At 39.1% G+C, this 14,169-nt stretch overlaps 1 protein-coding gene across 1 annotated transcript; it reads right to left on the bottom strand.

Moving 5' to 3' along the window:
• Positions 1-7,454: 7,454 nt before the first annotated feature.
• Positions 7,455-8,162, bottom strand: CLDN14 (claudin 14). Its single transcript, XM_063127568.1, has one exon. The coding sequence runs from the start codon at positions 8,160-8,162 to the stop codon at positions 7,455-7,457; it is 708 nt and encodes a 235-aa protein (XP_062983638.1).
• Positions 8,163-14,169: the final 6,007 nt, after the last annotated feature.

Below are 14,169 nucleotides of genomic sequence, written 5' to 3'. Positions count from 1 at the left end.
GGTTATTTTAGAGCACAATCCTCTCCCAACGCCCCACCCCAGGCCACTACCACCAACTGCCACTCCACACTTTATAGCTGCTTCTACATTCCTGATAGGTTAGAACAACAACAACGAAAGAAAGAAAAGAAAACCTGAGCATGTGCAGTTTTTCCGTTTAAACTCACTTAAATCATAACATCATAATGACTCGTAATTGAATGGAGCTGGCTTCTAGTGCTCTTACCTGCTACGTTCTGGGTGGTCATGCAGGGCTGGGGGCAGAGCATGGCTGAGATGCAATGTCTGAGAACTGCTGAAGCAGCATGGCTGCCCCAGAATGGTTTGCCAGATGCCCATGTTAGATCTGGCAAACATTTAATTACAATACCATGGGGTATTTCCTGCTGCCATGATTCCAAGCCCTTCTGCTGAGATGAGAGACAATAAAGAGGTTGCCGTGCAACTCACAAACCTTTATTGTTTTTATGCCTTTCATGGTTTTAAATTTTTGTATATTTGTTTTTAATGTAAACCGCCCAGAGAGCTTCAGCTATAAGGCGGTATATAAATGTAATAAATAATAAACGGGTATTTCTTCACACCTGAAGAGAGTGTGAATGCTAGGAGCTATTCTCTAAACTTAACTAGCCTAACAAAGCAAGGCAATGGCCTATCAACTAAATGGACGGTTTCCTGCAATGGTCAACAGGCTTTTATCAAACGCCTCCTTCAGGGAGGGTCTTCAAGTTGTAACTTCTGGCAAGTGGCTTACCTAATGGACTGCCTCCCACCTCCTCTCAACTCCGCCCACTTGACCCTGTGGCAGACTCTGGGATCAGTCAGTTCTGGTGTTCCCACCCCCTCCAACAAAGACTGAGTTTCCAGGGGCAGGGAGCATGAACTCTTAGCCTGGGTCTCCTGTCCAACAAGCTCCTGGGAAGATTCCTCTTTGACTCCTGGAGAGTCTTGGAGAATTTCCTCTTCCACTTCCTGTCTTGGCTATTATGATGATGATGATGATGATGGCTCTGAGTTTGATTCAGGGTACACAACAGGGAGACTGGGCCTAATCCTGACACCTGAGTGTTTTAATATGCAGCAATAGAGTCTGGTGGCTCAGAGTTTGGTGGGGCTCTGATTCCACCCTGGGTTTCATTCAGTATCAGCCAGAACTTTGAAGCATCTATCCAAGGTGCTGAACTTATTTTGGGGTTAGGTTTAAGCACTTTGGATAGCTCCTTTTCAGTTCACGATGGTTCTGACTAAAAGCCAGAAGGGTTTCATAGCCCCGCTGAAACCCGAGCCACCTGCCTCCAATGGTGGAATACCCGTGATAATATGGTAGGAAATGGCTTTCTAAATGCCATTCCACCTTTCACTCTGCAATGTTTGACCACAGACACAAGCATGACATAATACTCAGTCACTGTCCATCACTTTACTCAGCCTTTCTATTTCCCATATGTTACTACACTCAAACTGAGCATTTGTTTTCCCCCTACATTTATTTCCAGGCGCTGGCAAGTCTACATAACAGCCCCATCGTCATCCACTTTTGCACTGCATTTTAATTTGTTTGGAGAAGTGAATGGCTTTTTGTGGAGACTGTTGCGTTGTCATGCACAGCAAACACTTTTACAAGTGTTGTTGAGACTTATCAAATCTCTTTTCCAGACTTCTTGCATTCATGATGGATTAGATCCCAGTCACAGTGGGACTTAATTCCAAGTAAATAAGTGTGGGATTATGCTGCATTTCTATCAAAGGCATTGGGATTTTTCTGGATTCATTATAAAAGGGGGCAGAGTCAAAACCTCCCAGCTCCAAGCTCCTTGGAATAAGGGAGGGTACAAAAGCAATAAATAAATAATAACAGTAGTTTACGTCCTCCTGATATCAAGGAAAGAAAGCTCTAAATGCCACTAAGCACCCAAGATACAGTATTTGTGTGGTTTTACCCTATCTTTATTCTTTAGTCCTTTATTCTTTGGTGGAGTTTCACCCTTTCTCTTGTCTTTTATGCATCTATACTAAGCCAAATTCAAAAGTAGGGGTTCAACTTTTCTGAAAATGGAGTCTTTGCAATGAGCAAGTCTTCTACAGGAACAATGTTGGTGGATTGCTGGGTCTGGGTGTCTCAGAAATGCCTGGAAACATTTCTCATTTTCAGTTCATCACTAGCTACAGAACTGATCCAAAATTATCTGAGAAGACCTGTGAAGGAACCCACTCCACATGACCCCTATTTAATTAATACTGTCCAACTCTCTCTGTTCCTAGCCCTGGGTTGAGATCATTCCAAGGCTTGTGGATTAATTTCCTGAGAAAAAGGCAAGCAAAGTCTTAGCAAACTCCCCTGGTCACCACGAGGTAGAACCTTGTCTGTTGCTTCCAACACCTCCCTTTCAGCCAAGTATGTAGCATGGACACAAGCAGTCTGGAAAACAGGTAGGACAGATCCTTGGGCTGGGCAGAGTATCCCATTAACACCGGTTCCAGTTTTTTAAAAGGGTTAAGACAGGGGTGAGGAACTTGTAGCCCTCCCAGATGTTGTTGGACTCTAGCTCCCATCAACCTCATTTGGAATGGCCAATGGTCAGGGATTATGGGAGTTGTTGTCCAACAACACCTGGAGGGGCACATATTTCCCACCCCTAACCTAGGGTTATTTAGAGGGGTAATAGGCAACCTGGTGCTCTCCAAATATTATGGACTAAAAAAAGAAATAAAACAATTCAATCAAAATCAGGGATTTACCATGTAGTGCACACCAGGTGTATTGGACTACAAATCCCATAATCCCTTATCATTGGCCATGCCAACTGGGGTTTATGTAAGTCACATTCCAAAACATCTTGAGGGCACCAGATTACCTAGCCCCATTCTAAATACCCTAGAAATGTCTACGCTAAGAGAAATCACATTGTTTAAACAGGACTTCTGTGCTTCCTGATTCTTTGGCGTGATTGTTATGGGCTGCATTACATGGGAGGAGAGGGGCAACAAGGGGTTTGAATTGAATACTTCCTTTCTGTTCAGTTCCATTGAGTTCTATTGAGACAGCACCATCTAGTGGCAGAAAATCCTGCTGTTTCCCAGCTATTACTGCTTTAAAAGCAGTTCTCTATCCTGGGATTTCGGGAGGATTCAGCAGGAAATGTCCTGGTTGTTGACGACGTCATGAAATCGACCCGAAAACTTCCATGAATGGCCAATCACATGCATGGAATATATCGCTCATGTAAACCGCCCAGAGAGCTTCGGCTATTGGGCGGTATAAAAATCTAATAAATAAATAAATAAATAAATAAAATTTAGAGGAGCCCTAGGTTAGACAAACTTAATTGCAAGGTTCAAGGGTCCCACCAGAACTTCATTCATAGCAAAGCAGTCCTCATTTTATCTCCCTCAAATTGGGGTGAGGGAGGTTGTCTGGCAGAAGGAAATCCTCCAGTCATGATTGATTCTGGTGGTTTGTCATGTCCAACGCTGGGCATGGAGATCAGCTATTAACACATTTTTGACCCAGGGAAGTAGAATTAAAAGGCAATAACTGAGGGGATATTTCTCATCCTTTCCTGCTAGAATGTGTATAGTTGATGGATGCTGAAATGGAGTGAGTAGTCCCTTGTTGTGTACATATTATTAGTGTCAATAAGTCAAAAAATGTTCTTTCTGCTTAAAGCACCTTACATGCAAATTGTCTCATGGAGACTTTGTCACCTGCTGGCTCATGACAGTGAAGTATCTTTCCCACCTCATTGATCGGCATTGTGTCACAGTTAACTTCTTTGGTAAATGTTTTTTGGATTCACTTTTAGTGGATTACCTGATACTTTTCCTCATTGCACAATAATGACACCCACTGTGTGAGCAAATGTTTTTACAAGTGGGCCACATTTACCAGAGCATTCCTTCACCCCTAGGATTTCATCAGCTACGTCCATGTGTGTATTTATTATGCTAATAACCCGTTTCAGCTACATTTGAAATATATAGTATTAGCTATAGTGTTTCCGGCATGTAGCCCATAGGTACAGGTAATAATGTTCCTTAAATTATGAATTTTCTTTTCAGTTAAAAAAAGATGTGAAATAGCTGTGCAGTGTAACTGTTAAACCTGCGATCTACCAAAAACAGCTGCAGTTAAAAATGAATGAGAAATTCCAGCCCCTTTGTGTGAGTTTAATGTGAGGAGAATCAAAAGTAGAAACTTTCTCTTGTACCTTAATTGTTTGTTCATGTGAATATTACAAGAGTAAGGGTTCCTCCTCTTTCTCAGAGTGCTTCTGCCCACCCAAGAGAGAAGACACACATCCTGCCTCAAAAGGAGAGTGAAAGAGAATTCTGGGATATCTATACTACATGAGTTTTTGAAACACAGTCTTCCTTGAGTAAGCTAGAGTGACCATATGGAAATGAAGACAGGGCTCTTGTATCTTGAACAGTTGTATAGAAAAGGGAATTTCAGCAGGTGTCATTTGTATGCATCACAACAGTTAAAACTGCATGAGCCCTGCCCTCTTTTGTATCTGGTCAAGAGGGCAGGGCTCCTGCAGCTTTAACTATTGTGATGAAGAGGGAATTTCACCTGGTGCTGCATGTATACAAATGATATCTGCTGAAATTCCCTTTTCTATGCGACTGTTAAAGATACAGGAGCCCTGTCCTCATTTCCATATGGTCACTCTAGCTTACTCAAGGAAGACTGTGTTTCAAAAACTCATGTAGTATAGATATCCCAGAATTCTCTAAGTAAGCAATATAAAAAGAACCCCCTCTTGAATAGAAGAAGTCTATAATGCTGTTTCTGTGATGTTTCACTGTTTTTATTCCATATATCTGTATTGTAAATGTGTTTGGACTTCATATGGTAAGGATGGTAAGTGGTTAATTCTGTTGGGAGGGGGAGTGAGTGCATGGAATGTTGGAATGAATGCTGATTGGCTGTTGGATTTAAGTGTGTGAAGGAGAATGACAGTTGACCGCAGTTAGGCTGTTAGTTAGGAGTTAGGTGTAAAAGTTGGGAGTTGGCAGTGAGAGAGAGTTGGGGTTTGTCTGCTGAAGGGAATAGATAGTGAAGGGTCTGTGTTTTATTATTTTGGAGAATAAGAGGGACAGAAGGAGTTAGATTTGAGACAAAGGGTAGAGTAGGCAAGGAAACCCTGATATATTTAATGTAACAAACTAAGTACTGAACCAAATGAAACCACAAAGCCTGATCAAATGCATAAAATAACTTTCTGTTAAATAAATATTATTCTCTTTCACTCTGGGGTGGATTCTTTAAGTACCTGAGGTAAGGTACAGAGTTATATGGTGGCAGCGGTGAAATAAAAAGGTGAATTAAAATGTACATAGCGTGCCAAGCTGGTTGCAGTGAGACCAAAAAGGGGTCACAGAATCACAAAACCAGGGGACACAAGTATACCGATTGTGTCCATGGTTGGGATCCTCTATACAGAAAAGTAAAAAGGAGACCCAAGGGGAGCAGTCGTGACAGCTTCCCTCTCTGATAATACGAATACAGCCATAGATGAGGGATACAGAATACACTTGCCTTTTCTGGCACTAAATAAAAACCTAGGAATGAATGAAACGAAACTCACAGGAACTGCCAAACCAGTTTAGTTGACCTTAATTATCTATATGGTAAAGCTGTGGGAAGGAACTTGGTCTTGTAGTTCTGAATAGAAAGTCATAGGTTGGAAGAGATATGAATGGTGGATGTAATGACTGGTTTAATATATCTCACATGGGTTGTTTCCTCCTAGGCACTGGCACCACTGCATGCATTAAGTATTTGGTTCTGGATTAATTTCTATAGAACACCATATCATTTTTCCAAATAATATTCTTATTCTCAGATATTACATCTTACAAGCATATAGGATTCACATTCAAGTTGACTGGTGATATTTTGATTTTTCACCAGTTGAGAGTTAAGCCTAATACGTCCAGCCACAGCTCCTTGTATCTTTGGGGAGGCAAGTGAAGAAAGGCAAACTGATACTCAGTTCAAAGAGATGCTTCAAATATCACTCACCCACACACCAAGTAAAGCCTGCCCTGAATCTCAAGATGTTCATCAGATGCAAACAATCACACTGCCTTGAAGTTGTTATGTGTTTCCACCACCAGTTTCTTGTCTCATTCTTTATTTCTGTCTGATGAGATTTTAATCAATTCACCATCACCTTAAAGCTATATTGTATATATAGAGAATCATAGAATAGTAGAGTTGGAAAGTGCCAACCCTCTGCTCATTGCAGGAATGTGTTGGACATCTGAACTGAAGTTAAACAAGTAGAATTTGTTCCCATCAATTCAGTTTGGCCAAAATGTCTAGTGGAACTGTAACTGTAAAATGGATTGTAAATTCCAGTGCACAGCTCCCCCTACCCTAAACAAATCAGCTATAAATGTATAATTATTGTATGTTTTTAAGCATGTAGAATAGGTAATTCTTACTACTAGCTGGAAATCTAAGCACAAAGAATGGTACTGCTACACAATTCTATTCAGGTTGCCTTAAATGTCTTGGGAGACAGAAGATTGTATCAAAATGTTCTATATACATTGAATGGTGAGCTTAGCATTTGCACACAATGTTGCATTTACAAGAGCAAAAACCCTTGTTTGAGACTATAAAATACAACAGATAGGCAACATGTGGCACTTCTTTGCCATGGCAGAGGGAAGGTGATGGCCGCTGCTATGTTGGCACCAGACCTACATCTCATCGTCCACTGTGTGCCTCCATTCCAACACTGAAACCCTTATGCCCACTACCATGTGGTCCAGCAGTCTATATTTATGGAATAAAACAACAGGGCAACATGGTAGTAAATAAAGCAGACATTGCATTTTCCACTTGCTTTCGCAAAAAACAAACAACCTACTAAATTTACAAGTAAACAAAGTTGCTAATGGTACAATTTATTCATTAAATATGATTTAGAGAAGGGAGGAAAATTAGGAACTGTTACCAGGAAGCTATTATAATACTGATTCTTTTCATTCGAGATGCTTTATTAAGACTACGTATTATTTGTTCTTATTATTTGTATGTGTACAGAAAATGTTAAAATCTGTGTGTGTGTGTGTGTGTGTGTGTGTGTGTGTGTGTGTGTGTGTTTTCAAAGAAAAAGGAAGAAAGAAATTTAAATAGAATTATATTTGACAGAAGTTACCAGTTTGTATACTGACCTTAATTGCACATATGCAGAAGATTGTATGCTCTGGAATACTCCACTCTATTTTTAATTCCAAGTTTCTAAGTACCCTTTTTCAAAATTATATGTATACTTCACATGAAAAATAGAACATTAGTAAACATTGTATGAAAATTACTGTACATTAATAACACCTTCTTTAGCTTCCTTTGCTATCTGTTATACATACATACATACATACATACATTATAAAAAAAAACCCACTCAGCAGCACCATACAAGTAAGTCCCAGAGAACTCACACATAGTCATTTAACCTGTAACCACTGTGTGAAGCAGACGTTAGTGATGAAGCATGGTTTGCCTTATAGGCCCTTGGTGGTCTGTAGGATGGAGCTGCCCTTGTACTCCTTGGTTGTGGGTGGTAGGTTATATTGTTCCTAGTATGTTGGCATGAGGTACACAGGATAATTCCTCCGATTATACTCAATGACGCGCAGACAAAGCCAAGGTAAAGAGCTTGCCCAATCTCATATTTCATCCCATTGGGCAGCATCGGATTGTAAAAATCAGTCACGACATCATTGGTTGACCAAGCAACAGGGACGAGGCATGTGAGCCCAGCCAGTACAAAAAGGATTCCACCCAAGACAGCAAACACATTTTTGGCAGAGGACCCTTTGGCACATCGGGTGCACTTCATGCCAATGGCAGCCACCACACATGCCAGAGTCGAAAGTACACAGGAAATCACCATCATGGCCCGGGCGGCTTGAAGGTCACGTGGCAAGGCCAGTGGAGAGCGGTGGAGCTGACATTGGTAGATCCCGGTGCTGTGCCAAACACATTCCATCCAGAGACCCTTCATGTACGCAACGGCAGTGATGATGTTGGTTCCCACATGTGCCGTTTTCCACCAGTGAGGCAGGATGGTAGCAGTGATGGTTCCAGCTAGACCAAGAAGACTCAGGAAGAAACCCAGTAACTGAACAGCCATACTAGCCATGTTAATGTTTGTCCCAGTTATCCTTGCTTAATGCAGTATCTTTGCTGGGGCTCCTTCAGAAAACACAACCTCTCCCAGGAGATATATGGCAGACTTGGTTTGACACCTTCTGGATGCCTAATAAAGAAGTAATTGCGGAACAAGAAGTTAAACATTGTCGGAGTGTATTACTCCAGTGACCAGTAAGGTGCATTCCAGAGGCAGTTAGGGTGATTATTAGCATATTTAACCTACTTTAATGCGCTCCATGAAAACGGTGGGAAAGTAATTGCTCCTTGTTATGTACACTCACCTTGTCAGCTCCAAAAAGAAGGACGGTATAAACAACACTGGGGGGGGGGGAGTCTTAAAATCACATTTTTGTATTTTTAGGAGGCTGTGTAAAATACTTGTTTCCTTTTTATCATCATCAACAACAAAACAATTATAACATTCACAAGCATTAACACATGAAACAGAAACAGATTTATGAAATAGGCGCCTGAAATCTACTTTGCAGGATGAAAACGTTTCCAAAAGGTCATAGCAGGATTATAAAAACAATGATACTGTGTTTGAGCAAACTGAAAAGCAACTAGAGTGATTTTATAATAATGAGTTTTTTTATTTTAAAAAAAAACACTTCCAAAAGAGGGTAACAAGCAGTGGATTAAACTTGGATTTCTCATTTGCCAATATTTTTGAAGGTGTTGTTTTAATAAAAGAACTTGAAGGGAAATAATTTTCATTAGCCCCTGTGGAGACTCCGGTTATGGCTTTCATCTAGCTGACAGCATGTGAAACCACATGTGTATCTTGCAGTTCCTGAGGGGTGGTACCGTCACATTTATAGAAAACTTCCTATCATAAATTCAAGCTGAAAGACTATGAAAGAAACAGAGACCTTTCCACCTGTGTAAATCTTAGTTCCAAGGTTCTCTGCTAATGGTTGCATTGCAAGGTGCTTGCAATAGCTCTGTGTGTGTGTGTGTACCCACATGAGTGGGGTTAAGAGACTTCAAAATTAAATCCTGAAGTAACCATTGAGTCAACAAAGTCACTCCAAGGAAGAAAAGAAACAAAATTAGGTGCTATGCTGTGCAAATAATACTTATTCATGCTAAGGTGTTGGACTGGGAGTTGGGAGATCAGGGTTCTAGTCCCCACTTGGCCATAGAAATCAACTTGGTGACTTGGGGCCAGTCACATACTCTCAGCCCAACCTACCTCACATGGAGAGGAGGAGGATTTTGTACGCCTTGGGTTCCTTGGAGGAAAAAAGGCAGGATATAAATGAAATAAATAAAATGGCATGAATAACCTCAAAGCAAATTTCTCATCGTAAACTCTTGTTGTGAACACCTTGAAGTGTTTCTGTCAGAGGTGTTTAAAAATCAAGAAATAAATATAAGAGTGAAGTAAATTGGAAGTTTGCTGTTAAGGGGTTGATTCCAGGATCTGCATTCTGTTGATTGGCAGGCTCTGATTTGCAGAAAGTGCCTCCACCTGATTTGGGGGAGATTCCCACCTTTACACCCTAGCTCACCCCATTCAGCAAAGTCCTCTGACCCTTGTGCAGTGTTTTCAGGGGGTTGGAGAGCCTGCCATGGGGTGGAAGGAGGAGGCGGGGAAATTGTTTCATGTATCTAAAACTGAATCGAACCCAAGGTTTCTTTCCTTTATTTCTGTTGATAATCACCTCAGGACAAACAATACTACAGGCAATACTATAAACAGTTCTATAGACAAGTAGGTTGTAGGTAGAATCTTTGTTTCATGATGATGGCATCTAGAAACATAATAAGCATCTCCATTTGTAGGGAAATGGAGTACCATGTTTAGAAAGAGAATTCTGTAGAACACATCTCCTCTTCCATTTATGGGCATGTTAGGTCCAGAGAGACTAAGATGGGATGTTTTAATTCAAGAAGGTCAGCAGGAAAAACATATCTGAAAATTGTTTTACAAGCCTTACTGTTTCTTCAGTCTGGATGACTGTAATTAGAGTTATATATCACTCTATGGTAATTGTTGATGGCAGTATGTTAGCAAGTAGCTAGAGTGATACTAGCTTATTCCATCTAAGAACCTGTGTTATTTTGTAGTATAAATGATACTGCAAATTGTAATTCAAGACTTGTGAATTCATCAAGAAGATTGTGATGGAGAGGCTTCACCACAGAGACATATTTAAGAGGCCCCTCACTTGACATTGTATACTCAGGTATGGATACCTGAATACAAGGTATATATATCCTTGTATCAGTTGAGAATGGTATAAAAGCTTTAAGCTGCCAGTGAAATAGACAGATGTAGCAAATAGAAAGGCTTCTACTTCTGTGCATTTTCTGTGTACTTGTGGCAATTTGTTTTTCATTTTTCGTTTTTAAAATATTACATATTATAAAAACACAAATACATCCTGATAAATTTTGTAAGTTCATTAACATTTTACAATTGACAAATATTCCAGTATACACAGTTAGTAATGTGACTAGCACTTCTACATAATGCTAAAAAACTCAATAAGTACTATTTAAGTACTACATAAATTTAATCCTATTTTAACCTAATCTTTAAATCTCACCATTTCTTAATTTGTCTTATGTTTATCAATATCCAAATTGTATTTTTGACTCAGAAACTCTAAAAAGAAATTTCCAATTTTTGAAGAAAAAAACACTTCTTTTTCTCATCCCTTATCTGTACATGTTCTGTTAATTTTACCATCTTTTACATTTCCCATAATTTCAATAACTAGATTTAACAGTGCATACCTTGTTATTTCTCTATTCAGTGGCTATTAATATTTTGGATGCCATAAAAAAATTCCAAGCTAACTGCTCATGTCTACTCAACACTACCTCTTTCACGTATCCTAATATAACAATTCGGTCTGATGGGTGTCTCATAATCTAACTATGCTTACAATTTGTTTCCAATTTGTTTTCATCTTCTCCTTTCTCAGTGCAATGACTGTCTCTTTTTCTCAATTGTCATCATGGTTTTCCATCTCAAAAGCTGATCATAGGCTCCAATTCTAAACATGCTTACTAAGAACGTCACGTCATTGGACAAAATGGGTCTTAACCTCTGGGTAAACTTTCATAAGATTGCACTTTTAAGTAGTATATAAGACTACATTAGTTAGCCCTTGAATGCACCAAACCAGTAAATGTAATCCAAATATAACATAAGGAGAATAGGTTTTAATATATATCTAATGAAATATATAACAGATACAGATATTGTTTCTTTAAAAACTTCAGCAGCTGTAAAATAATGAATAACATGCTTTTGTATGTTTGATGAAAAGTGTTATATTTCATTACAAATCTGATTATTATATTCTTGGTGTCAAAGAAAAAAGGATAAAATTTATTAAAGTGTTTAAATATTGCAGACTGTTGTTTTTATGTTCATTTTTATGAAACATTTAAGTTTTTAAGAAATGACATTTTATATTTAAAAAATTGTCATTGTTAAATGGATATTATGTTTTTCTTTGATACATGACACTGAAGGAGACACACAACTTGAAACAAGTTTAACCAGATAAAGTACTCTTAATTCACCTTTGAGGTCTCATCTCCCCTATGTATTACTGCCCTCTGTCCTTCCATGGCCAGACTAGGAGCAGCATTTGTTGAATAGTCTTGACATATTCCTGACATTGGTTGTCCATCCCACATGGGTGCATTTCACAGAAAAAAAATCAAGCACAGCAGTACTCATACAGAGTGCATTCTTAGCAGCAGCAACACTCCCAAAGTAACTACAAAGCAAGCTTTATTCAAAGTGACCATAGCATGAAAATATAGTGATGGCAAAACAATCATGCTATGCTGAGGTAGTTAATAAAAATTCAAAATGTTATCCCAGAAAATCATGTCACTTATACTTCTGTTGCAAAACTGAATTATATGTACATCCCATTCCTAAAGTGGAGATGAGGAGGCTAGGATCCAGATCTCCCAAATCAAGTCTGTTTTTGGAGTAGACCACTGGAGCAGGTAGAACCGTGTCACATGGAATATTTGGCTTTCTATGTAACAGCAGATGTGAAATAATATAACATTTAAAAGTAATGGCTCATGAATAAAATGGAAACACTACAGTAAAATATGTTTATCACTGGATATTATGATTTAAGTACATGTGAACGGAAATCTCTCAGTTGATGGCTTTGCTTTTTGTATTGCATACTTTATATAATTGAAGCATGACAGCATTTGTAAATTTGAGAAAATATTGTATTTTATATACATTTTTTACATTCCTATGATATTTTTGAAATGTAGATAGACATTCTAATTCTGGCTCCTCTGATTTTGGTTCCACATTGTTCAGCCCCTCAGGTTATAAAGAAAAGAAATTCACACCTATCTCAGTCCATGATAGCCATATTCTAGTGCACACTTAGGCACACTGAAGTCCTGTGGGAATCGACAGGGTTTAAGTGCACTAAATGCTGCTGGGTTGTGGCATTTATATTTTATCAGCTTTTAATATTCAAATTCTATATCTTGTTTCCCACTCTTTATCATACCTCCATTTGCGCACCATTCGTCTAAAACAAGGGTGGCAAAAGGTAGATCTGACGTTGGGACTTCAGACCCCAAAAGCCCTTACCAACATAGCCAATGGTCAGGAATGCTGGGAGTTAAATTCCAAAACATTTAGGTGATCTACTTTCTGCCCACCTCTGATCTAAATTATCAATTAAAAACAACAACATTAACAGACTCAGATAAAAATGAACAAATGCAAATACAAGTGAATAAACATAAATAATTATATAGGAGAAATCGTAACTCCATTTCCTAACCCTTGAAGAAGTAGGTGACTTACCCACATTAAGACATTGCGGTTTTTGTTTTGTCCAGAGTCTTAACTGCCAAATCATCCTTCTCGCCTTTCAGTCCCATTTCCTTAACGCTCCGGTTTCTTTCCTTGGCCTTTAATTATGTACACTGACCCTGGTACACTCCTCATTTTCAGATCTCCTAATTAGTTAATCAAGCATCATATCATACCTGTATGCACTGCGCGTGATGTACAATTTGAGAGCTCATCTCAGGTCCCCATGAGAAGGCCTTTCAAGGTCAGGCTTTAAGCTTCAGTGCTAATCCCAAAGAGAATAGAATCTAAAAGCAAAATGCGATTTACGCCATTAGTCACAGGAAACGGGCTCCAAGTTTAATGGAGGTCATGATACTCCATGGCTCGGCAGCGACTATTTTTAGAAATCATTAAGGTGTTATTTTTGCATTCTAGCTATTGAGGTCTTTCTAATTTGGGAAACTGGTGTTAATTAGCCTCACTTGTTTGACGTCATGTTTTCCACAGTCCCTTCCTTATAGACCTTGCCAGCTGCTACTGGCATTAAGAATGGCTTTCACTGCTGAGGAATGGCTTTTCACCTTCTGCTTAATAGTGTCAAAATAACTGTAAATTAACACATGTATCTCAAAGAACATCAGTGCCTTGTAAAAACAGTGCCATGTGGACATTTATTTTCAGCCACCCATGTTCCCAACATGGCTGCCAGAGTTACTGCATTGTAGTGGTGTTCATGGATAAAAACACAGTGCTATATAGGCAGGTTATCAGTGTTAACACAGAGCAGATCTACACAGCTGGCGAAACAATGTATTTGTTCCAAATTAACCATACCTCCTAACAAAAAACGTAATGTAATATGTAATATACACAGTGTCAAAACTGGTGCCGTGCAATCATTGATCATTAAAACAATTCACTGCATGTACAGAAAATAATGTCTTTTACACATCCACTGCAAAGCCACAAAAAGCCATACTTTACAATTTGACCTCCCCCAAAAAACCAAACCAGCATCTGCAAGAAAGTGTTCCAGCCATCTATGTATTATCTCCTCATAAGTATAATAAGGCAACTCAACAGATAACGGGATAAATCTTCCACAGCATGTTCCACACATGTACATAATTTTGAACTGAACATGTTATATTGGTGTTTAAAGAACATAGGTGGCTACCCGTCCATT

Source organism: Elgaria multicarinata, chromosome 5 (genome assembly GCF_023053635.1).
Source record: "Elgaria multicarinata webbii isolate HBS135686 ecotype San Diego chromosome 5, rElgMul1.1.pri, whole genome shotgun sequence".
Classification (NCBI taxonomy): Eukaryota; Metazoa; Chordata; class Lepidosauria; order Squamata; family Anguidae; genus Elgaria; species Elgaria multicarinata.
Note: the sequence above shows the minus strand (reverse complement) of the source record. Positions and strands in the feature narration are given on the sequence as shown.